The 26,353-nt window shown below is 38.3% G+C and overlaps 2 protein-coding genes across 8 annotated transcripts in view; one reads left to right on the top strand and one right to left on the bottom strand.

The window, feature by feature from the left end:
- Positions 1–1,151: 1,151 nt before the first annotated feature.
- On the bottom strand, positions 1,152–8,566 carry gnat2 (guanine nucleotide binding protein (G protein), alpha transducing activity polypeptide 2). The gene is made up of 9 exons (XM_055222949.1): positions 8,282–8,566; positions 5,686–5,728; positions 4,850–4,991; positions 4,579–4,736; positions 4,205–4,333; positions 3,798–3,927; positions 3,522–3,675; positions 2,557–2,766; positions 1,152–1,821 (listed from the first exon to the last, which is right to left on the bottom strand). The coding sequence occupies exons 1-8, from the start codon at positions 8,385–8,387 to the stop codon at positions 2,576–2,578; spliced, it is 1,053 nt and encodes a 350-aa protein (XP_055078924.1). The 5' UTR covers positions 8,388–8,566; the 3' UTR covers positions 1,152–1,821; positions 2,557–2,575.
- A 3,779-nt stretch (positions 8,567–12,345) lies between these two features.
- The window catches only part of ampd2b (adenosine monophosphate deaminase 2b), a 31,928-nt gene continuing 17,920 nt past the window's right edge, over positions 12,346–26,353 (top strand). For 2 of the 7 annotated variants that reach the window (XM_033969890.2, XM_033969891.2), the window contains exon 1: positions 12,420–12,726. In XM_033969890.2, the coding sequence (XP_033825781.2) occupies positions 12,624–12,726 (103 nt within the window). In that variant the 5' untranslated portion in view covers positions 12,420–12,623. Of the gene's footprint in view, positions 12,727–19,940; positions 20,058–23,352; positions 23,442–26,353 lie in introns of those variants that run through there. The other 5 variants (XM_033969892.2, XM_055223065.1, XM_055223066.1 and 2 more) reach the window with 3 other exon arrangements.

A 26,353-nucleotide genomic window follows, 5' to 3' on the forward strand; every position in this document is an offset into this window, starting at 1 on the left:
TGCTTATTTGTACCGATATGATCTGACATCATTCACAAGAGATGCCTGAGGTTTTATGAGTGTCATCCAGGTTGTGACCTTTATCCTTTGACCCACTGTGTTATGAACATGATAAATCATGTGGACAGAGGATCCTGTGATGTTGTTGGATTTGTGACTGTGTTTACATCAAAACTGCTGCTGACTTTGCCTCAGGTCCAGTCTTCACACTGTGGTCTCTCTAATCCTGCTGAACTGATGAAGTACTGTCCTGTTGATTCTGCTGTCAATGCCTTTATAGTTTAGATTTTTCCATATATCTCCATATATTTCCTTCTAACCTCACAGATCAGACATGTCAACAATGAGCTGCTTTAGGCCTGTCCTGATGTTGAGCTCATACAGGAGGTCAAGTCTTATTTTTAACTAAATATATGTATATCATATATACAGTGTCACTGCATGTCTCATCTAAAAGGCAGATTTGTAATAGAAATTTTGTCTGGCCCAAGTTCTCACATTCACACAATATCACAACTTTCTCAAGTGTGAGATCATTGAGGACAGAGAGAAATTCTGTGGTATAATCTGCTGCTACATTAAGAGGTTTTGACCTGGTTTATAGCCAATAAACCTGTCTCTTGTCATTATTTGTGGTTGAAAAATAGTTAAACTCCTGGATATTATTTAGTACAAAACCATTTCTCTCCCCTGATTTGTCTCAGGAGTTTCAGATGAAGTCCCTGTTTCTGCTGTTTATGTCCATGGACCCAAACAAATGCGATGATGCCACACTGTCCCATTTACACGGAGCATCCATGTTTGTCAAAAAGACAAGCATTGAGCAGTTAAGATTAATAATAAACTAATAAAATATAATATTGTTAGAGTTATCACAAGAAGATTACATTGTCTGTGCAGTCTCTCAACTATCCAAATGAGTTCCATTGCAAAGTGCCTTAGGTTGTTAACAGGTTTCAAGAGGAGACAACTTTCTTGGTGCTGGTGTTACAGAATTGATCAATCTTTATCGCTTTGCATTTTCTATCAGATTGTTTTAATTCAAACTCTAAAATTTGGACACTCCAGGCTCGCGAAAACAACCTTTTATGCACACACTGTTACACACAACACATACACACAGGAACAATGTGAAGTTAATGCATCTTTATTTCATGCCTCTAAATTTCATAAGAAAGGACAAACTTGTCATTTTCATTCAAATTTTTAAATAAAACATCCATCCTCTAATGTCCCCTTCTTTCTCATACACATTAATGATTTATCTTTCAAAATAAAATCCTCTACTCTTATGTACAAAGATTACTACCATGTTTGACTTGAAATTTAAAATTAAAGTGAAAACATTACATCAACACTATTTGGATAGATACATGTACAATGATTGGGTTGTAATTGTATTCTGGATATTCTGCGAGCACTGGGCATATCAGGCATATTTACACAGCAACTTTATACAGCTTTGATATCAAGACCACAAAAACTACTGCACTCAAAAACAAAAGAGAAAGAAATGCAATGCTGCTAGTCAAATTATCATATTATTCCCCAAGTTTTATTGTTTTTATTACATTTTTTAGTTTCAATTGTAAATAATACTCACAACACAGTAGTCAAAGGGAATCAATGAGGACATGTGTCTAATTTATTCACTTGTTCAAGCAGCTTTGGGGTATGTGTCCACAGATTTTGAGGTGTTGGGGCCCAGGAAGATGCCATTTGGAGATGGAGCAAGAATTGGCAAGCACAAACCTCCACACCCCATCAGTACACTTCTGCTTTAATGCCAATATGTGAGGGGCTAAGGTTGGATAGAAACTTCTGGGAAAAAAAAGAAAAAAAATACAAGAATTAGTCATATGTAGCTTTTACTGCTTAAGTGCAAGGTCGTTCTGCGGACACTTCAGAAATGAGTCATACCAACTTTGTGCATAATGTTGAATCGGTCCTTTTTTATGACACTTTATCAGTCCTTATTGTATGACACTTTATTCTTATTGCACAAATTTTATTCTTATTTAAATGACTTTTTATTTTTATTCTTAATTCTATCCTGTGGTTGTGGCATCTGTTAACTAAGAGAATTTCCCTTCGGGGATCAATAAAAGTGATTCTGATTCTGATTCTGATTTTTGTGATGAATAAATGAACTTCTCCTATATCCCTACAGTTATTGTCCTAAAATGTAATTACATTGCCAACTTCCTCTACCCAGAATTTCTCAACAAGAAGGAAGCGACCAAACTTAAAATATTTAGAATTTGCAACTAAGGTTCAATGAATGGCTTTAGTATCATCTTGACTGCTTATAAAAACTTACATTGATGATAGTTATGAACATCAATAAACCTCTCCAAACTTTCCTCAAGGTTTATAATTGACAGAGACTCAGATAAAACCATATTTTTCTGTTACGTTTTTATGGACACAAGCTGTCTCCAGGCAACACGCGGTCAGATCTGGCCAGGGTTTGGTGGTTTGAAATGGGAGTCTTGGTCCCAGCTGGGTTCTCCGTCCCAGTGACTATAACAAAGGCAACAGGAGTCTGGAGCTCACCTCTTTTGTGTGGGGCTGCTCAGAAAAGACCACAGTCTTTTAGGTTTTCTTTGATGATGATATCTGTCACAGCATTGAACACAATCTCCACGTTCTTGGTGTCTGTGGCACAGGTCAAGTGGGAGTAGATTTCTTTCACACCTTTCTTCATGTTCAGCTCCAAAAACTGTGTCTTGATGTAGTTGCTGGCGTCGTCGTACGTGTTGGGTCCTGCAGACAAATGATCAACATAAAAGTTAAATACTTATTGCCAACCGGAAAAACATCTACCATCTATAATTTTGTCTCAAACTATGTCATCAACATGTTTTTCCAACGCTTGCTTTAGGTATGGGAGATATATAGGTTCCAATATTGTATTATGTTGAAAATGTCCTAGTGACTCATTTGTCTATTTGAACAGATGAAAGTAGAAGAGCAATAACAATAAGAAGGTGGCTGTATGTTTACGCAGTCATGCAATAAATCATTTTTTTAAACCTGAGATAAATACATTTTCACTTTTATAAAGGTAAAATGTTAATTTGTCCACAAAAAATTAACATACATTTGTGGGGCTTGCTAAGCATTTAAAAATCTTAATATCTGCAAATATTAATTATTGCCACAGCAGCAAGATGGATATAAAAAAAAAAATCCATATTCTAACCATTCTAGGTGCTTTGTAAAGAAATGTTAATGTGAGTGAGAGAACACAGTGACCATTTTGACTCCTTAACCACTCAAGCAGTGCTTTAAAACCACCCTGAACACATAAATATTGCTCTGATGCTTTTAGAGGTCTTGAAATTTTCACTACACTTAAAGAAAATAAGGCTTACGTCTAGGCCCAAGTAAAAGCCCAAGATAAAACAGAAGATAGAAGTTTTTCCACTACTTCAGGCATACATACATGTCTCAAATAGCTCTTCAAGTCTAACCACAACTTTCCCATTCACATATATCGAAGGGACCATAGTCCTCACCATCATAGTCTGGGAAGCAGATGCTCAGGTGAACCTTCTTGATCTTTTCCTCAAACAGATCCTTCTTGTTGAGGAAGAGCACGATGGAAGTCAGTGCAAAGAATCTGTGGTTGCAAATACTGTTGAATAGATGGAGCGACTCGTGCATGCGGTTCTGCAGAGAACACACAGCTGTTAGTTAGAGCAGTTATGCTATAGCAGTATACATATTATATGTATAGATATACTATATACTATACTACTGTACAGTTGTGTTGTTGCTGTGGCCAGACTCACCACTTCGTCATCCTCTACCAGCACCATGTCATATGCACTGAGAGCTCCACAGAAGATGATACAAGTGACACCCTCAAAACAATGGATCCACTTCTTCCTCTCTGACCTCTGACCTCCGACATCGAACATCCTGCAACGTCATACTCATGGTCAGTTTCAGATCATAGAGTAAGATTTATCAAACCAGCATTCTTGTGTCTGTTATTATCAATTATATATCCTCACATTTCCCAAAATCACTAAAGACATCTTGTCTGAAATCATGACATATCAAATGCTCAAATAAAACTCAAAACAAAGTGGTGATGACTCTGAATCCAAGCACGAGATACAGCAAAGGCAATTTGCCTTGCACAAGGACACAACACCTGCATGCACTACTGAACTACTGACACATTAATACAGACCTGAAGTGCAACTCTTTGCAGGAGAACTGTTCTTCAATGATACCAGTGGTTTTGACTCGAGATCGTAGCACGTCCTGTTCAGTAGGCATGTAGTCGGGCTTGCGGATTCGGTCCAGCTCGTTGAGGTAGCTATGGAGATGAAAAAAGAAAGAAAGGGGTAATTTATATTGGTGCTTCTTTATATTGCAGCTGTAAAAAAAAAAAAAAAGTGTATGCATTGTAATAGTTACATATCTAATAATGAATAATACAGTAACCCAAAAACAACAACTTCGACACAGATGACAAATAGGCACCTAATTGTTACATTTTAGGCCTGTTGTAACGTGTGCATATTCAACCATATTATAATGGGGACTTGAATGGGCACTCACTATCCGGCAGAGTCGTTCAGTTGGTACTCAGCAGCTCTCTCGAAGCCAGCCTGCACCCCAGAGTCGCTCCACAGTTTCTGGATGACGTCAGCGAGCTCAGCGGGCATTGTGCCTTCTTCAATAGAGTCTGACAAGTTCTGCAGCTTCTGTGCATCCTCCTGCAGGCCACAACATACGTCAGCTAAATTAAACCTCTTAAATCATGGCTAAATTGTGTTAGGGCCTAATAATGTCTGTCTGGCGTTCATCTTTGATAGGTGTAATTGGAGACCTGTCCAGAGGGGGAGCCGAAGTTGATGTCCAGCATTTCCATGCCTCTGATGATGGCCAGAGCAGACTGCAGAATGTTGCCGTAGATCACGGCCCTGAACTCCAGCTGCTCCTCCTTTGTGTAACCTCCCTGATGCAGAATTCTGGACACACAGAGCAGAGGGACGTTTATATCAGGCAAACTATCAAACTTATAAAGTTATGTAGGCCGGGTTATAATGGGACATTATGGTAATGCCACTATTGTGAGCAGGTTTCCTCATTTAATTTTCTTTGAACTCTCTTGATATGTGTAGGACACTGCTGCTAGAGGCACGTCAGCCTACACACAGAGAGACTATGGAGGAAGACCAGGTGTTATTAGCTCAATTAGTGAAAAAACATGTCCGAGAGGAGTAGCAGCCCATAGTAGTAATTATAGAACCAGGTGTTCTTAGTAAATGAAAAGGCAAAGTATATTTGGACAAGGGCGAACATACTTGACTCAATATTTACATGTCTTCGGCTTTATTATAATCCACACCTTTGGTCTATTATTATTATTACGAATCAAAATGACTATGCCCAGTTTGAGAGCTATACGGGTGCACGTCATGTCTTCAATGACTAAAATGACACCGGCTCACACTGCCCTCTGGTGGTGAGTTTTGTCTTGGCAGACACAATATCCACAACTCAAATCAAGTGTCTGACAGCGGACACATCCTGCGGGAGCATGGCCCGGTCAAAACTGAACTCTGGATAAAAAATTACAGGGACCCTGAAATCCACTGACCAATGACCCACGCCCCGTGACCTGGAGAGCAGCATTGAGCGCGTGCACTCCCATAAACTTACTTCATCTGTTTGACGATGGTGCTCTTCCCTGACTCACCAGCGCCTGCAAGAAACACAAGGCAAAGGTATGATATTTGTTTACACTTTTGACATTCAACTCAGTAAGAATTATGAAGGGAAGTTATATTTTTCAAAACACGCAGTTGTTTTTAGACTTTTTACACTATAAATACACTGTAGAAGTACTACTAAGTAGGCTTATACTTTATTTTGCCACATGATGAGTTATTAAGTATGAGTGGCATATATTACAACGCCAGCATTTATATAGGGTATATGTCCCCTATGTATATTGCAAGCAGTCCCTTTTTAAAGATACATTAATTCACTTTCTGGACGTGGAAGGTCAGCTGTATGATTCCATGGAAACAGAAGTTTAAAATCATATCGAAACATTTTCCATGGAGATAGATACGTTTTTGCCATACTGTGGATTATAGCTAAAGGAACAACATTTCCATGGAAACAAGCAGGAGGAGGTGCTCCTCCAGGCTAAATCATATAGGCCTATATATATAATATATAATATACAAAAATACTATACATTATATGCTCAGTGAAGATATGGAATGACAACTGACTGAAATAACACAACATATAAGAGATGCTTTTTTCATACTGAGATTTCAGTCTGAATCTTCACAAAGGGCAATGGCATAAAACAGGTGGTGTTTGCAGACACCCTGAATTCCACCACCAGTCTTCATAGATATAGTTCAAAGTGTCACAAATCCTTAGAATATTAAATATCCAATGGAACTTTTATGTTTCATGTTTGTTTATTATCTATACACAGACAGTTATTTTTGAGCAGTGTGCTAACCCTCCGTTAAACTCCTTCCGTTAACGTCACAGACAGGCCCAAAGCTGCAGGCGCTTAGCTCAGACTTATGGTTCAGTGCTTCGTGGCCCTGTTCAACCCTTTAGACAGAGAAAGTCTTAGTCCTATTACTGTGAGCCCTAAATGACAGCAGAGCAGCACAGACCTGGCCCTAATGGTTTCACTCTAGTTGTTTTTGGTCATATATTATTTTTTTAATATGCTTTACCAATAGTGCCAGCTGCGGACATCACCATCTGATATTCATCCTATATATACAAGTGTGTAACCTATATAACTATATAACTGTGTAACCATTTTTGACTATGGAGTTATATACTATTCTTAAGGATGAAAGTACCTGAAGTAAATTGTAGCAGTAGATTCATAAGTGGCGGTTAACTACTTTCCAAACACAAGATTACATTTGGGAACATTTAAAAGGACTTTTATTCTATGTATCTTGCATCTAATCTGTTGACAGATGATCATGCCATTGCTTTTAAATAATGTCATGTTTGCTTTTTGACCTTATTTGGCAATCCACAAATGAACTGTTTTATTCCCAGTTGTGAAACTGTTACTATGCATCAGCAACTTAATCTATTGCAAATTTTAAGAGCAAGAAGGTCCTGGGTTTGACTCCCAGGCAGCTTGAGGCCTTTCTGTTTGGAGTTTGCATGTTCTCCCTGTGTCTGTGTACTTTTTTTCTGGGTGCTCTGATTTCCCTCCAGTAAAAACACAATATACACAATATAGGCTCCGCTCTGGGGCTAGTACACCTCTGAAAATGAGAATCTCAGTGGAACTTTTCCTGGTTAAATTAATAAACGTTAATGTTCAAGAAAACATAACATAAACATAATGTAATTTATTTATTCAGTGTTTTGTGCACAGGAGGGATCAGGGCAGAGCTCAGGGAGATCGGCTGTAAACCTGTTATGGCTAATCGGATTGACATATCACCACTGTGCTGTGATTCATTTAGACCAAAGGCTATGATCTCTTAAGCACCAACGTCCTTCTATCACAACTGAAAAGTCACTAAAGAAAGTGCCCAAAATTAACATAATTTGTGGTTTCAGTTTGTTTATATTTGTCTTTCTGCATAAATTGCATAAAAACTCCTTTGAGGTAAACTTATTGTGTGCCATACAAAAATGTTTTGTTGATCAGTAAACACTGCACATACAAGCACATAATGTACACTAAATAGCACAAAACTGCATAGCTAGCCCAGACAGCTGCTTTTGATTCTTGTAGTTAAACTCCTGTAAATGTCTCAGACAGGACCATGAAGAGGCCACCTTGAGCCTCTTCCTGTTACTTAACAGTCTCCATGTCTTATTTCATGAAAATCAATAAACTAATGCCCTGTTTTTAAGATGGATGTTAACTTAATCTGAGCATATCTTCCATCAGGCAGCTGGCCCTGAGCTGGTTAAAGCTACTTTCATGGCTCTTATCCAGGAGTGATAAAGTATGCTTCAGATGACTCTAACTAATGAACCTAGAGTCGGTGTGAGGTTGTCTGCCTCAATAATGAACTAAAACTCAGACACACACCATGCCATTAGGAAACCCAGACCACTTTAAAGTTCTGGAGTGTTCCATCTGAAACTCTCTCACCTGTTAACTTCAGTGGTGCATTTGTGCACCTGAAGTCTGTCCATAACCAGTGACTTTGGTCCAGATGCAGAGCACAAATTTGGATTGTTGTTGTACCTTCACTATATCTACTACACTTCACCAAAAGGAAGCAAAACGTCCACTCACCAAGCAGCAATAACTTGACAGTTTTCGAGTCCTTGTCTGCATCCTCCTGGAGTTGTTTTTCCAACTCCTTGGATTTTTTATCCTCCGCACTTGCTCCTGCTCCCATCTCTTCCTCTGCAAACTCGAGGTCCTCTAGGATCGAAATTTTGACAATTGTCTGCCAGCAGCTGCAGAGAATCTGGGTGAAGCACTAATCGCTTCGAAAGGCGATTTCCGAGCGGAAGGAGCTTGTGAAGGAGGAGCTTGAGCCTTTCGAGCTTGTGGCCTTTCACTTAGGTGATCTGTTGCGACCCCTTTGAGTTGTAATTCAATTCAGCGCTTTCCTCCCTATATAACTCCCTGGACTTAAAGCTCTGACTTAAAGGGTGTCTCTTCCTGATTGGCCAGTCAATCTGATTAGTCTTTAGGGGCCAATCATGAATGATGAGCATCGCATAGGTAAAGGCCCAGTGAGAGTCCGTGACTGCTCTTCATTTCTTATTGGTGCTTTTAGCTTTAGTTTGGGCATTTCCACTGATGTTCACGTTCACAGAGTCTTAGTATGGTCATAGCCACACAAATGTCCTTGATTTGCTTAAGTCAAGGACATTTGTGAGTTAAGCTGTCTCTACTGCACTGATGGAGCCCACATAAATAATATGAATATACACTGACTGATTGACTCTTGATGGTTCATCACATGGACACAGAGAGGCAGGCATTAAGGCCCCGTAAACTACTTAGAGCTAAGTCAATTTAATCCAAGTGGTGTGTTAGCAGCTAAATAAAGTCACTGCAGCGCTCTCTTCAGAGGGTCTTCCTGTTAACGCGACCTAAATGTGTCATTACATAATATTGACTCACTATTCAACCCACCACACCTGAATTGATCCTTGGCCCTATAGCATCTGTGTGTTATTGTCCAGGGTTGATCTTTGTGCTCCATCAAAGCGGTGGTCCTGGACTGTCCTCCTCTCTTCTGGCCCACTCCACAGTCACACTGGTTCATTTAGGACATGGAGTTTCACCAGTGTCAGCAAAGGCCAATTGAACCAATGCCTTTGCCTAATCTTTATCAACAGATTTTTTTAATATTTGGAAATGCATTGTGGAATAAAATACTTGCTATAATAATAATAATGCATACAAAAGCATGAGTTCCTTTTGTAAAAAATAAATCTGTTTACTAGTACATTGCCATTATATTTTCTTGTTTTAATAGCGTGCATGCTAAAATCCAACGGAAACATTCTCAAAGATTTAAAATGTACAACAAACATTACATTCAAATATAATTCAGTGCCATGTTTCTTTTAAATCTGAAACCATTCCAGGTAGCCCCCGACAAGTGCTCATGTGTCTCATTGAAAAACACTGCTTTACAGGCTCTGCGATTGTGAGGCTCTCAAAGTGCTTCTCTGTCGGTATTATTCATTCACTCTTACTGGTGATAAGCTACTTGGTTAGCCACAGCTACTCTGCAGACTGACACCGACTCTTAACCTTCTCCACTTCACCACTGTTTTTGGACCACATTTTAGGTCAATATTTAATGAAAATGGTAAGTTTTCTCTAGTGGATGATCCTTCTGTGAAGCATAAGATAAATTCCATCTCAGTTTTGCGTTTGAGCAGAAGGTGAACAGTGTCCTTCTTGTGTCCAGACAGCACTAGATCTGCTTGAGTGACGTCACAGTCAAATAGGCTCAGCGGCATATACAGGATTGACAGACACAGAGCGGAGCACAGTCAGATGAATATGTGAATACTATAATGCAAAATACTATGTCTGCGGATGTTTGCACAGAGTGAGTGTTTTACAAATCCATTTCACCTGTCATGTACATTATTAAAGCCATAACAGTAATCCTTTGCACTGGCCAGTATTTTTGTATCTTGCAGTAATAGTTGTAAATGTTGAAGCATAGAGCATCACAATCCACAAACCTCCAAGCGGGTTAATTGAGAGGGTACTAGTGCTGTTGGGCCAATCTCATTAGAAGTGAGGATGGTGCAGACCTACTCTGCTCAGGCCTGTCCCTCCTGATCCTCTGTTAAAGGGATTACACACAGATCCAGAGCCACTCCTCCGACAGGTTCTTAACACACAGGCTGGAGGCACAGTATACATTTAATACTGTTTTACTATTGCTCTGATTAAATTTAAGTCAGAATCATGTTGAGTGAACTTGGTGATGGACCGGTTGGGAATATAAGATGTTGCAATTTCAAATTTTTTTTATGATTTTGGCGTAAAAGAAATAAGTGAGAAGAAACAAATGAATGAACAAATCCCTGGATTACTATGTATTAAATCCAATCCACATGTTATTTGAGAAGAGCTTTTAAAGACTCCATGGTAAACAAATAAACAATACTAATACATAAAAAAGAAAACTATTATTCTCTATGATTTCACTTCTTTTTCTTCACTTTTTAAAGGGGGGCTACTTTTTGGATGGTACGCCACCTGCTTGTCTTCATGGAGATGTTATGCTTTGCCACAGTATGATATTATACTTTTATTTATATTATTTTATCTATAATCATGGAGACAATCAGTTGATGCCAACAGACCTACTGTAGTTATGGGTCAGGTCTGAATAGAGGCGTCCCCGCTCAAAGTAAGAGTGCATGTTTTTCCAGGTATTTTGAGCACCTGTAATTGAAATTTTAATTGAATTTATTTATTACTTCTTGGCAAAACAATATAATATTATCTCATGGAAACAAGTAGGTGACAGAGCCCAGAGAGTGCAACTTTAAATACTCAATGTGTCTGAATTGTGTTGTAAATAAGAAGAACTTTTTTTTTTAAGTCGTTGATCAGTGGTGCAAGTTTAGATGTGACTTTCCCATAGTGGACAGGGAAACCCGGTTAAAAAGGATTGATCAGATTAAGACGTCAGTGTGGAGGAGTGCTGCCAGTCTGTCACATTACAACCTGGAGAAAGTTATGGACCTATCACTCATGTTCTGTGCTTCAGTGCACGCACATTCTGTTTATGGAAGCTTTTTATTACTGTTATTCACATATTTCTTATTTTTGTTATTGCACATTACATTACATACACTTTTTTCTTTTTTTTAAAATAGTTATCATCGCATATAAAGGTTTTTCAAATTCTAACCATTTAGAGGTAATTGGAGGCCGTCATCTATTTAACTTAATGTTATGACACTATTCCACTATTATGACATTATTTTAATTTCTAATCTAATGCAGTTGTTCTGAAATTGTTGACATCAAGTATGAAAAGAACTGAAGAGGACCTTGCATGCCACAGAAGCATGCAGTAGTTCTTTTAAAAAGGCTTTCCCATGAACACATTTTTCACATTCACCATGTCTTCACTAGAGGGCGCTAGTTCACTGTCTTCTTCAGGTCATAATAATGGGCTCACTGTAGTTTAACAGCTAACAAATGCTTAATGTCCCTGGTAAAGGCTATTCTTGTTCTTTACAAAGCTAGAAAATCAATGTTTGTTCTTTGATTCACCAATGTTAAGTAAAAAAAAAAAAGGGGAAAAAATATTGTCTGTAATGTCGACCTAATTAATGGAAGAACCTAACACCAAGTGGAAATTGGACTTCATGTGAAACAGATGAATAATTGTTATTTTTTATGCTACTTGTGTGTGTAGACCAGGTCATTCCTCTTTCTTTCCTCTTATTATTTTTTTTCAGAGGATATTGTATACCATAAGCCTACTTTGGGCCTTCGGCGGGGTACAGGACAGTTGCAGGTTGGACATAGGGTCACAGGCGACACAATATTTGACTCTTGAATACTCTCGCACTAAGCCTACTTTAACTGTTTCATTCCCACGTTCATCACAACTTTTCTTCTCTGTGATTCGCCAGATCTGTGGTTGTCATGGCAACAGCAGCAGGCTCCATGTGTCCCCGTTGCGGCGGGTCTCCTACAGCTTTGGCATGCCGAGTGTGCCTTTATAGTGTGGCGTTATGGGGAAGCCTCACCCCTCCATTCTCACCCTCTCCCTCACTCCCTCTGTCCTCCTCCTCCTCCCCCCATCGCCGCAGCTCTACATGAGGGTGTTTCACGGGGGCGGGGCCTGTTCCTCTGCAGAGGGATGCAGCCCCACGTTGGAGTCGCCAGTGTGGGAACCCCTGCTCTAAGGCACGTCGCACGGCACTTATTCCGCTCTCTATCCTTCCTCCAGATCTCTCCATCTCCACGCCTCTCCTCCACCTCCTCCATCTCTCCTTTGATCTGATTGTATCTGTGCATCCTTCCACCGCTCCTTACAGCATCCTCTGCAGCCTTGACTCACGCATCTTCTCTCTTCTGTTTTCTTGTCAATTTGAAGAGGCTGAACTGAACCGTACGACTTCAGAACATCATGTCATCCAGTCTGCCCCCCGGGATGAGCAGCGCAGGGGTCAAAAACAAGCCCCTCTCCCCCTTTAAGAAGCGCGGGAGTCTGCAGTACACCACTAGCACAGGTGAGTGAGTACCCTGCAAGTGCCTGTGTAACAGACTAATAATACAATCTGCTACTTACTCAGCATATGCCGTTTATAGAATGTATAGACTTGAAATTAAAAGAAAATGCTACTTTTTTTCTTTTTTTTTTCAATTCTAATTTCTGGGGGAGGATGAAACCTGTTGATTGTCTTGGGCTTTTAGATCACATCTTAAACCAAGAAAGTATAATTAAAATGTGAAATTAATTAAAACTGACATTGTTAACCTTGAGATTTACCCAAGGAATACGCTTCATCAGGAAATTATCCAAGCTTGAATAATTAGGTCATTACAGTGCAAACAATTAAATTACTTGGGGCAAAAAAAAAAAAGAAAGAAGATAAGAATTATTTTAATTATTATGGTCTGTCAGGCTTAAGGGAATGTATTTATAGACCATCCCATCTTTGTGTTTTCATTTTAATATCTCCTGATACGTTTACAATGCACGTTCTAAGTCAAGTGCATAATATAGATTGTGTATTTTTATACCTCAACATGGCATAAACAGCTAAAAACCATTACTTCATTATCCCCCGCGTACTATGAAGACATATTCCAGCATGAATCAGTCCTCACTGTGGAGACAATGATGACAGTGTATTTTATAGTACGTGCCATTAGGTTCTCAGGTCTATGGAGTGTGTAGGTTGGTACCTCAGGACCTGATCCCTGACTGAATGAGAGGATTAGTCAGCAGTGTGATGCATGCTCACTAAACATAATCTTTTATCTGAAATACAAAGGACAGAGGGCGGGATGACCCTGTGACGTAATACTATTAGTTTGAGTGCAGCATCATTTGTCAGTAGTGCAAATTGAAATTCCATGAGCAGTGGAGTTTAGATTAACTAGCTGGTCCTGTCTAACGTGAGATTTCAAATTAATTGCAGATAAATAAATACAAAATAAATAAAAATGTACTTGCAATTAGCTCTTTTCCAGTAGAAATATGTTATGAGTGTTCCAGATCGTGCCTTGCAGTATCTTGATATGCAGATTCCAAAAGATATTGGGAGGAGCTTGCGAAAATTCTTAAAAAATTATAAGTTGTTATTAGTGGGGATGGGGATAACTAATCTGAAATTTGTGACTTTGTAAAAATAAAAATGTACTGTGTAAATATTGCAGAGTGAAGTATTTTTACTGGCATCATCCCTACAGAGTTTTGCAGAAAATTTAAGTGAGAGAAATGAACTGATGAGCTGTTTGTCTAGTAAACAAATGTATTCCTTAGTTGTTCTCAAAAAAACACTCCTGTGACCCATTATAGACCATTACTGTAAAAACACATAAATAATTCAGCTTTTCGTGGTTGTAAAGCTGGACCCCTGAGTCAATATTTGCAGATAACATTGGTCAATATCTGTTACATAAGCCAACCATTTTGTTTCTACTACATTCTGGCTTCTGTTGAGAACACATTTGGTGCGGAGTAGGCAAAGTGGTGATTACTGAAACCACAAATCGATTCTCGGTCTCCTCTGTCCTCCCCATTATCAGAGCGTCTTCTGTGATTGCACTGATTTGACACTTAGAAGAGAAAGTGCCTATTACCAAAGTCACTGCAGAGTCACCGCCTTTGACTGGTTCATATCAAAACCAGACAGACTTCGTTTACAAAGGCCCTGAGCTTTAATATCGTCCTGCAGTGGCTCCAGACAACCTGTGTGTGTTGTGTCTGCGAAACATTTGACTAAGCAGAGGCGACATTTTGGTGACGCATCCTCTTTTGTGTTCGGAAAAGGCCATTTGTCAAGTTAGGGCTAAACTGTTTACAGCAAATTGTGCTTTGAAAACATGGAAACAAGCTGTGAGGATGTGATACAATGATCCCACACATTTGGAAAAAAGTATTTAACAACTATAGAGCAGTTTTATGTTCAGCGGAATAAATAAAATGTTATGACTTTCACTTTATTTTAGGGACTACATATTAATTATTAAACTGAGTGGTAAGTGGTTGTTAAGAGTTATTCAGGTGTTGGTAAATGTTTATAAAGCATTTATTGATGATGATGATGATGATGATGATGATGATGATGATGATGCCAAATAGCCTCCATATGATGCAAAAAAAAAAAAAAAAAACTGTGAAGAAAATTAAGAAAATAGAAAAACTTGTTCAGTCCAGTCATACAGAATAAAACATTAACAAGCATCTTACAAACACTAGCAAGTATATAATGAACTACTTAGTGTTTTTGGTCAAATTTAATTCTATCTTCAGTTTCAAACTTAGAATTAGTGATTGTTTTTGTTAGATAGGAGCTTTTGTTGACCTGTTTACATTTTTCAGTTGCTTCCTGTTGGCTTCCTCAGAAGCACCACGTGATGGTGTAGTGACAGCGTCAGACAGTAGAGGAAGCATACGCCCCCTACTGTCTGATGCCTTCTCCAGGACTGCATCCCGTGTGTGATAAGGTGTACGCTCCCTCGTCATGATTTATGCTACTACTACTACTGCTGTCGGGCAAAACCATGTAAGCAGCAAACAAGACATGTCACCACACGATCATGTGACTCTTCTGAGGAAGGCTCCAGGAAGTAGTCAAAACATGTAAAGCAGGTGAACAAACTCGGACAGAAATAATTGCTAATTTGAATTGCTTAGTATATCTATATGTCAGGGCAAATTGATGCTGGTTTTATTATGATGGAAAGTTTTGAACATTTAAACCAGGAATAACTATACAATGTGGGACGCTCCAAAAATGTTTCTATATGTGTCTAAAATCGCACCTGCTCAGGCTGCTGTGTTTTGATGCTTTGAGGCTGCAGTTATAATTTGCCCTTTTTTCCTGAAGGGCAGCTGTACTTTCCCCTGCTGCGATTGCTGTGGTTTTATCCTTTGACTCTTCGAGGCTCCTGTTGATTGAGTATGACCTTGAGGTTAGCATACTGTGAGTGTTAACCCACTGGCATTGCTAGTTGAAAATTGTCTTTTTGGGGCTTCTGTAGCAGCTACTAGCACTACTACCCTACCCTCCAAGGCTGTGTAATCTTTGAGTGAGTATTTCTATAAAGTGATACTCCTTGCACTTATGTGATTACTTTTACAGTCTGTTCATTTCTGTGAGGTCTTTTAAACTCAATAGAGACATTTAAAGGTCTGTTGTTGTAGCATATTTGTGATGAACTTAAAAAATGTGATTATGGGTCAGACTGCATCACAAAGATGAACTACATCTCTGGTCTGGTTGTGTCATATATACAAACAAAGACTACCTGTGTAAACGGCAACTAATTCTGCACAATTAATTACATTTGAATTACAAGTAAATTTAAAATTGTCAGTGGTATAATTGGAGCTTTTTTTTATTTAGGTTTAAAGCCAATCGTTATCGCATGTGATTTAGAGCAGAGTTCAGACATGAGAGGAGACAAATCTTGCTATTATGGCACTGTTTAATATTCTGAAAAATAAAATAAACATTGATCAGTATAACCATATCACCCAGCTTTAACATCAGTGTAAAAACCTTGAAAAGACTACACATTACACACTACATCTGCCTACCTTTGAATTAATAAGGAATGAATGGACAGCCTGATTGCCGTCCTCACCTCGACATCGTGATTATACTGTGCACTGGCTGACGCTTTAATTTCAGAGCTCAACATTGATCACTGAAACGACCCTAGCAGCTGTTTGATAGTTTTAATAAGCATCTTAGGCCTTTGATTTATTCTATTGAGCCTTGTGCCAAAGTTGGAGAGACTAGCCACGTATGAGTCGCACACTGCAAAGGTTATTCACACATTACAAACTGAATTTACTACTTCTGTCAATCTGCCTCTTGCTCTTTTTCCAGTTTTCTGCAGCGTCTCCATATATTTACCAGGTTTTAGTACAGTTTTTGTGAGAGTTGAGTTTAGGGTACCACCCACTCAACGGGCTCCTATCTAAGTGCTCCATGCTGCTTTTTCTCAGGTTGAACCACTTCAAATCATCACCAGGGAGCGGTAACTGTTTTGGCAATGAAATCTCTGCAAGATGAAAATATCTACATAGTTCTGAAATAATAAATAGGTCCATATACCACTGAGATATAAAGACACGTTTTATAAATATTTATTGCACTACTACTGCTACTACTTTATTCAGCTTTAACCTTGACACATTTCCACCGTACGCAAGAGTATACAGCTGTACCACTCCTGCTCATTCAAATATCCTGAATGATTTCACCTTTAGACATCCATCTATCCAGTCCCTCCTTAGACGGCTGACCCTGTGACCTTTAGACGTATGTAATGATAATATGAGATGATTCATGGACTAGGCAACTGACATAATGAGGACAATTAGACCAAAAGGAAGTTACTGCAGCGATCTTACTACACTGATCGTGTTTAAACGTCTGTACTCTATGGGTCCTCTTCGTTTTAGGGAGTTACCGCAGCCCTGTACTTCACCCAGAACCCCCGAGCTCAGCTGACCACAGCGCCCTCTGCCGGTCAGATCCTCTCAGTCTTTATCACAGTTTAAGACTTGACTGAAAACCCACGTCTTCTCCCTGGCATTTAATACTAGCTAGACAGGATATCTTGGTGTTTTATTGTTTTTTCCTATGTATCATATTATCTGTATATTTGTTTCTTTTTTGTTGACTTTTATGTGAAGCTGTACTGTACAAGTAAACTTAAATTGCTGTTGATGCTATTGTTTTGCCTGGAATGTTCCGCAGTATGCCAATTAACGTGTCAGTCTAGCTTCTATCAAATTACCGGCGTCTTTATTGCTCAAAAATAGTTTCCTCACCTGCTTGGTTTAGATTAATGCCATACTGTGGGGCAACGCAGTAACAACTCCATGGAAACAGTTAGAGTGTGCTCTTTTTCCATAATGCCCATGCTTTAATGAGAAGCGGGCTAACAGGCTAAATTTACTTTGATTAAATTCTAGAGAACTCAGATGTGTAACCTGTTCAACGAGGAAGCAGGAGGATGTTCAGTGAGTCTCTGTTACAGCACCCAGTTGTTTTTACATATTTGTTTGGGGGTTTTTTTATGTGGAGATAGATTTTTTCTTCTTCTATGGCTCCTAGATTTCATGATTGTGCAGCGTTTAGTGTAGCCTTCAGTGGGGACATTGCAGGTTGCATTTTCACACCTCACTTCCAGTTTGTAAACAGCATTCAACAGCTCTGGCCTTGTGGAGACTATGGTGATAAATACATCTAGTGCTACTTGTGAAACAGAAGGTTATTCCTCCAGTACATATAATGAATAATAATGAAAACATGCTGTGTGAACAAATGCAAATAATTAAAAACAGTACAGAACCTATAACAACAAGGTTTATAGATAGATTATAAAAAAATTTAAGTCAATTGCGAATGAATAAACGTTAACACAATGCACTGTTAATTAACAAGGAAATAAACTCATCGTGTCCTTCCTCGCCCTTTCCAGACCGTTGTTGTGTAACAGCAGACGGCTACAACACAAAACTATTAGACGACTCTCTTTTTTTTGCTGCTGGAGAGTGATTGTTTCCATGGTGATGGAGTTTTAAGTTCAGAATTAGCTGGAGGACAAAATGTATAGACAATTTTGTACGTTTTCCTCTGTGTTGTGATAGTGGTCATGCAATAGGATGACTGTGCAGAGGGCTGAAGGTTTTGTTCGTGATTACACCCAAAATGTGTTCGATTTCTTTGCGAGAATAAAATATGGTTATATTGTGTGTAAATTTCACTTAACAATGCATCGATTAAAAGGTGGGGTGAGTGACGGGGGCTGCACAGGACAGTCAACAGAACAGGTGGTACTTACTTTATGACGTTCAGCCAGAAGCACTTACACCTAAGAAACAACTGAAACATAACTATAATATTCATCTCGTGTCATATTTGTACAGATCTATATTATAAAGGGTGTTAAATGCATTTACATTATACATAATATATATAAAAATGGAATGTCTTCTTTTCAGTAGCGGATTGTATATTCTCTAATCAGGGAAGTAACTAAATACATGTACTGAAAATACAAATGTTCAGAATGCAAATTTTGAGTAACTATATTTTTGTTCTGGTTGGTGACGTTCAGAAAACAATTACTTTTCTAAAATCAAAGGAATATATATCAGTACTTGATCACAAACTGCACAGAAATAGTGAGTAAAAACAAAAAAAACACTGCAGTAAAACAAACATAAAACCATTTTTAATCCTGTTTTTACACCATAATATAATGCAACTCTGTGTAAAAATATTCCGTTATTTTCATCCAGGTATTCAGTATTCTGTAGTACTGAATACCTGGATGAATACTAAAAATACATTTACAAATCTCTATCTAGTTCCAGTGGAAGTGCAGTAGCTTATATAAGTGCAGGTGCAGTGTGTTCTTGTGAAACGGCAGCAATGTGTATTACTCAGCTAAACTTTACGCCGTTACTTCTCATTTATATTATGAGTAACTGGGCAAAGGTTTCATGGTGAATATTACATGGCATTAAATGAATCAGAATTGGCTCTGGACGTGTAGAGATGGAAATGGTGATAGTGAAGGCGCTGAAAAATGTCTGTCTTGATTTTTAACAAACGTAATTATTTACCAGTATTTATTCATTTATTTATTTTTATTTTTTGCCTGGTTTTAGATGATATCACAATTTCCTATAGGCTATTTTTGCTGTAATACAAGACATTAGTTACACATTTGTGAATTTACCTTTTAGATATTTCAGGGGAGGGACGTGATCACTCTCTTCACTCTGACACCACCAGCCCAAGTTATTTATTAGCACGTTTTATATTTTATGGTATATATTTACATACATTTATCTTATGGCATAGATAGGACTGGCTCTCATTAATACAACATTGGAACAGAACAGCTCCATTATAGCACCGGTTCAGTTGTGCAACACACTGCAGATGGACGGCCCTTTGCACACACTCCTCTGTCCTGTCACACCTCGTCAGTGTTGCACGTCGCACTGGATCTCAGTCTGTGTCAGATGCCCTAACGACCGGATACAAACGTGTCCGGTCAAATGTTTAGACGTGTCACTCCCACATGTGATGAACTCTGCTAAATAATGACACTAATTGGAGGTAATGATTGACTGGATATTAGGATTTCCTCGTATCGGTGCCGGACACACCTCACTGTGATAACCCTGCACACTTAACTGTGATGATCTCGGTGTTACTCAGTGGAGTCGATAGGTCCTGGGAGTGCGTTTGGGTGGAACAGGGGTTGGATATAGCAGCTCATATTTAACTCTGTGTGGATTAATAGACATTGAAAGGCTTCCTGATGCTTTCTCTCTCCTCTCCAGAAGTCACTGAAGGTAAATAATACTCCAGAGTAATACATTTGGTATTTATTTAGTTGTATTTAGGCCTGTCGTGATAATTACTATATCAACTTATTGTTCAATATATGAAAGCTGGAGTAATATATTATGGGGCTCAAAATTTATCATGTGCATAATTTCTTTGTAAAAATTGAGAAATGTGGGGTATTTTTGTTAATAAATGATAAGATCTGAGCTGTAGAGGGTTGAAAAAGTAACTTCTGTGGCAAATTATCGCTTCATTTTGCTATTACTTTGTGGCAGCTCATGATACTTAATGAAACTGCCTATTTAAAAATGGGTTCCTGGGATTATCTTGCTTTATTGTTATTGGATCAGTGGCATAAAGTAGTTTTAATATTATCGTTTAACACAGTGCGTCTCTGTAGCTATATACCAAGCTTCAAAATGTGTTGTTGTGACAGGCCTAGTTATATTTTACTTAATTAATATATAATGACCTAAAAAGCTTCATTTGTCTTGTGTATAGATACTGTATATTTGTTTGCAGTGTTATTTTGTTATTTTCTAATTATCTTGGTTATATTTTTGTCAGAGATGGGAAGAATAAATGTAATAATACTGAAAACCTCCCTTAAAATGTGTCATAAGATTAAAAACAGCTTTATGTTTGTTTCACCATTTGTTCTGCATTTTCTGTCACTGACTGGAGAAGGAAAAATCACACGTACCACAAGAGCAGTGTTTTGTGTTTTTTTTCACTGCACAGTTTGAAGCCTAAACTGTGTGATCCAGTACCACCATGTATACTCATTTGATTTTAGAAAACACACTGTATTCTGAATACCACCAAATGAAAGAGTAGCTGTACCAGAATATAATTACTCCCCACACTGTCTGTCAGGTTCATTGTTCAACATGGTATTTGGTATTTGGTATTTATTTATGTATAGTCATTGTCACAGAAGAACAACGAAATTGCGTTTGGAGCATCCCATAAACTCCGGGCCACTGCGTCTGTGCGTGCCGCCATATTTAGTCTATTTGCAGAGTATGTATGCCAACTGCAGAATAGGGGTTCTTAGCTTTTTTGATCTTGGGGCCCTGAGTACCTGGGACCCATACACATATTATACTATTATACTATTATCTTACATTGTGCGGCCCTCAAGATGGTGCAGAGGGTCCGACCATGGGCCCAACCCTATGGTTATGATTGTTTCTGTAGATCATGTAAAACACATATCAACATGCGCTTTACCAAATGTCTATAGATCATACGTACAAGTATTTATTTATTTGATAGGGACAATTCACATTAATGAACATCAGTATAGAACAGATGTAAATATGCCGAATTTTAGCTACAAAGCTAGTTTTATGAGCTCAAATAAACTAAACTAAAAAAAAAAAAAAAAAAGGTCAAAAGCAGTATCACTGTATATTATATATTCATTCAATTGTGATAGTTTTGGCTCATTTTCATTTTGTTCTGTTTAATTATTTGTATCTAGGCCTAAAGCACAGGAAGTTGACAAAAGGGAAGATAATTTAAGGGCCTGAAAATGAGTCAGCAAAGTCCTGAGGGTTTCATCTTAACAGCTGTTACGAACATTTTGGTTTCAAGCTTTTGCTAAATCCCTGGAAATAAGGATAAACTGCCCTGTACAATGTGTCATACATTTATTTGCCATTAGGGGGAGTCTTCACTGGACTCTTACAGCCAGGAAAGAATTGCCCAGACCCTATCTACATTATACTGACTGCTTTTTTTATCCACTGATTTGTACGAGCAGCAGCATTAGTAATACTGGTGATCAAAGTTTCTATGATACATTTGAATGCATATGTTTGTTTATCTCTTTGCTCTTGATCTTATCTTATTGCTGTGTGTTGTTGATGTGAAATTGGCCGGTAGATTTGTGTTTGCTTTTTATATCACAACTGTTATATATGTTCTAGAGTGAGACTAGTCTGCAAACAGCATATTAAGCATGTGGCCTTTCATTTCTGTACTTTTTTACAGTTTTGATGGTTTCAGTATCATGTTATCTGCTACATTTTGAGGACATTTTTCCCATTCAAAAGATGCAATATTTTATATTAAAATGTGAATAGCTATGACTAGACCTGTCAAGATAACACATTTTGAACCATAATATAGCGCTACCGAGAAAAATTAAGATAAGTGATAATAATGAAATTACTTTATGCCACTGATTAGAATTAAAATAACTTTTACCTAATGAAAAAGTACTCATGATAAATATTGAGCCCCAAAATATATTATTCCAGCTTTCTTGTACTGAATGATAAATCTAGTCATTATTGTGGCAGGTCTAGCTATGGCAATAGCTAGAACTCAAAGTTACCTATTTTCAGTTTCAAACTTTTATTTAAAGATTTAGATAAAACAAAATCAGAATAGGACCAGATTTGAGCATGCCAACATGCCTCTTGGCTTGAGCAATGTTATACTAGAGCCATTCACAATACACTGTAAGATATGACACAACGAAAGGAATTTGTAAAGACCTTGTCCATGTCATGGAGTTACACCATCATTCTAACAATAGACGCACACACACACCTCACATCCAAGACGGAACTTAATTTTTGGGGTAATTGTATTAATAGATCTGTTGTTATAGTAGCTAAAGTAAGGATATAGAGTGGAAAAAATATATGCCAAGGTAAAATTCCTTATTGTGGAGAGTTTAATTGAATTTCAATAAAGACTCATGTTATTAGCATTGACATTGCAATATGTGCCATAGTAATATCAAATATAGAAAAAAAATCCCTGGTATCACCCATCACTTCTGGAGTTAAAACCGGACTTGAAACCAGGACTAGACCAAGACTCAAGGCTGAGTGATATGAAGAAATGACAGGACTAAACTTCAAACCAGGACAGCTGTGAACGCACACATTTACACACACATTTTAAAGGCATTATATAAAGTCCATCTTGCTCACAGCGGGGACAGTGCTGGCCCTTTAATTCCTCCTATGCTGCTGCTATTCAGCTGCAGTGCAAGCCTAGTGACATGTTAGCCGTTATCGCACAGAAAGCACAATTTTCCACACACACTTACAAACACAAACATCCCAAACACATGGTCCCTTCAGCAAAACACAGCCAGGACCGTCCCATATAAGAGAGGGGGATCTTCAACAGCACACCGTACATCTTTCACTCTGCATCATCCACCGTGTCCTGTCAGTACCCCCCCTCCCGTCGCTGTCTTCAGTGGTACGACCCAGGAACATGTCTGAGTTATTTAAATGAGCAGGGCAGAGGCAGAGCCAGTGCAGAGGAGCGACAGCTGGCCTGGACCAAGTGGCAGACAGAGGGAAGAGGCAGAGGGGAGGGCACGCTAGGATGAGTCCATGGATCAACTTAAGACGAATAGTGTATGTATGGCATGGGCAGACACGTGCAGACATAATGCTCAAAGGACAGTGTTGCTTTTTTTGTTTAATTCTATCCTCTCTTATTCTTCATATCATTTATCATTTCTTAAACCCAAATTCAAAAGACATCACTTGCGATCCGGTCTGTTTGGTTGTTTGGTCTCTCCTCCCTCCATCTTTCTCTGCAGCGTAGTACAGCACTATATTACACAGGTATGGTCCACTGGTCTGGTCCCTTCATCCCTGCCCCCCTCTCCCCTCACTCTATCCCCCTTGCTGCATGTCCCACAGAGCCTTTGTGTAATAGCCAGGAGCAGTGCCGTCTTTGGAGCGGGTGTGCATTGATTACTCCCCCCCCCAAAAAAAACCTCTTTCCTGCATTTTCTGGAGTTTTGCATTTGAGAAAGCAGATTCTAGCAGATCAATATGTCTTGCTGTCTACACTTGCAACTCTTGTTTTAAGTGTTGTTTTTAAGCCCAGTTGTGTATTTGTGGCATATTTTTCTTAGCTTTATGAGGAGAGCCGAAGAGGAATATCTAAGAAAGAGTATTACAAAACATAAGCCACGCAGCTGCAGAGGATAAAGCATTTGTGGTTTATACAAAGAGTTTGATTGGGCTCTTGAGGGAGTCAGCTGTTTAGTGCAGTGAGTGGCAGTAATGGTGAATGATGAAACAGCCTGCATCTTCGCAAAGGGACACTACTTCCTGCTGCAACATCTGAGCAATGCATCAAGGCTTGTTAGCTGTCAGGTTAGCTTTAGCTTTGGGAGAAATAAGATCATGATCGTAATTTAAACAGCAAGTTGATATTGGCAAAACATTTCATTTGGTGTTAGCCTTTTGACAGAATTGGTTGTGGAATTTGAGCTTTTTATTTATTTAGTTTTTATAAATTGGCAAACTATCTGTACTTTTAGTCACAAAAACCCAGAAAAAAAACTGTAACGATTTTTTAGCTCTGTTTAAAATACCAAAGGAACAAGTTTGGATTGACTTCTAGGTCAGTGCAGAGTCAGTTTAATCTCCATTTCTGTCATTTGGCTTAGTACTTGTTTGAAAACTGGTAAAGCACAAGTTTAGACCTGGAATAGTCCAGTTTGGTGTTCCTGAAGACCAAATATTTTCTTAGATGTGTAAATTTTGACTCGTGTGACTGTATGAATCTGGACCTTGTTAAATATGTTTACTTTTCTGTTAAGTAAAATTACAGTGCTCTGATTTTAAGACTATTAGGAAATCATCCAATACATATTTCCTGTATATATGATGCATTCAAATACAAAACTTTGAATGGGATAAAGTCCAGAAAAAACTAAATGTACAGTATTTGCACATCTTTGACCTCTCCTTCTAGTAATGTTCTCTACATTACTTTGCTTTGTTATGTATTGGCTCTTGGTTCATAATGTTTCTTCACAAGTTTATACTAAAGCCAAGATCTAACGAACGGCTTGCTGCGCTGACACCACCCACACCGTGTATTTATAAATCAAATATTCAAGTTGCACTGTCTCACATGACTTCTTTGAAAGTTGGTTGCAAAGTCTGTAAAACTTCAGACTCAAGGCTGTATTGGTTTCAAATACATTGTGATTTATTTTTAATGGTTATGTGGGTAATGTAAGGATTTTATCAGGGAAGAACTATTACAAAACTATATTTTAAATTGTCAATATTGAAATTTAAAAAAAAAACACCAATCATATAATGACATAATTATTTCACCAATCATAGTGAAGTATGAGCTCTTAGAACAAGTGGGTGACTTTATTTACCTCTTAAAGCAGCCATTTATAAGTTTATTTGATTACTTCTTTCTCACTTGTAGTTGGCAGTTATGAAACTTGTCCTCCTCACCTGGTCCCTGAATACAGCAGGATTGCAGATGGTAGCTTTAAACCAGACCTATAGTGCTTGTATCTGCTATATAGTTATAATCCATAGATCATTATGTTACAATTTGGACATTTTAAATTGCATTATTCAACTAAAACAACTTAATAAAAGAAACAAGTCTTCTGACATAAAACTGTAGTGCCCAGTGAGAGCAGACGTCACTGTAAACATCATCATAAGAGTCGTGAAACTGTTGGCTCCTCATATTTGTAGCTGCAGATCACACAAGCGAATTGCGGATTTCTTTCAACTTGTTCCAAAATGACTTTGCAAAGCTGCGGAATCCTACGCGTATCACAGATTAAGCAAAGAAAACTGGAGAATGAAGTAAGTACAGATCAGTGGGCAAACAGGGGTTTATGTGCAATATGGCATTTTGAAAATAAGCGATTAAAGATTGTTCAAACTTGCATGAATCACTCCAAATACAACTTTGGGTGAATAAATGTTGATGGGAAACAAGTACAACATGGGAAAAGCTCTGAAAAGTAAATTTTGCATAATAGGTCTGCTTTAAAACACTTATAAAGATACACAAATACGGATAAAACACACACCCCTATTTGAATCTGCCTCATGGTGAAAATGAAAATAATGAATTAATATCTCTACTCGCTGGGCATGATGACAGACCAGCTGTGATTTTATATTTATTTATGTGATTGCCTTGTTTACTGTACTCTGCTGTTGCTTTGGAACAGGTTGTTTTCAGTGAGAGGCACTTACAGTGGGCACTCTGAGTCCGAGGGGTTCTGTGTGGGTTGAAAACCAAATGTGCAAAACAAGCAGGTCGACAGGTGCGACTGATGTGTACAAACAGACAGGATTGGTCCGTGATCAGTTAACCTCACTATGATGCTTCAGTGAATATGCATTATTATTAATTGTATAACATAACATAATGCAATGTGTTTGTTATGATTAATGAAAGATGAAGTGCATAAAACCTGTTATCTGTAGAATGTAGTAATTTGACAAAAATGAAACAATTCTCAGAGCAATGTCTTCTTAGG

This window comes from Periophthalmus magnuspinnatus, chromosome 7 (assembly GCF_009829125.3).
Source record: "Periophthalmus magnuspinnatus isolate fPerMag1 chromosome 7, fPerMag1.2.pri, whole genome shotgun sequence".
Classification (NCBI taxonomy): domain Eukaryota; kingdom Metazoa; phylum Chordata; class Actinopteri; order Gobiiformes; family Gobiidae; genus Periophthalmus; species Periophthalmus magnuspinnatus.

Bases quoted from the DNA above. Each gene is read 5' to 3' on its own strand.
- gnat2 (XM_055222949.1), bottom strand. From the start codon at position 8,387: ATGGGAGCAGGAGCAAGTGCGGAGGATAAAAAATCCAAGGAGTTGGAA. The intron at 4,334-4,578 runs GTGAGTGCCCAT...TCATCTCCATAG, and splicing joins CTGAACGACTCTGCCGGATA to CTACCTCAACGAGCTGGACC. The intron at 2,767-3,521 runs GTGAGGACTATG...ATTTGTCTGCAG, and splicing joins CTGCTTCCCAGACTATGATG to GACCCAACACGTACGACGAC.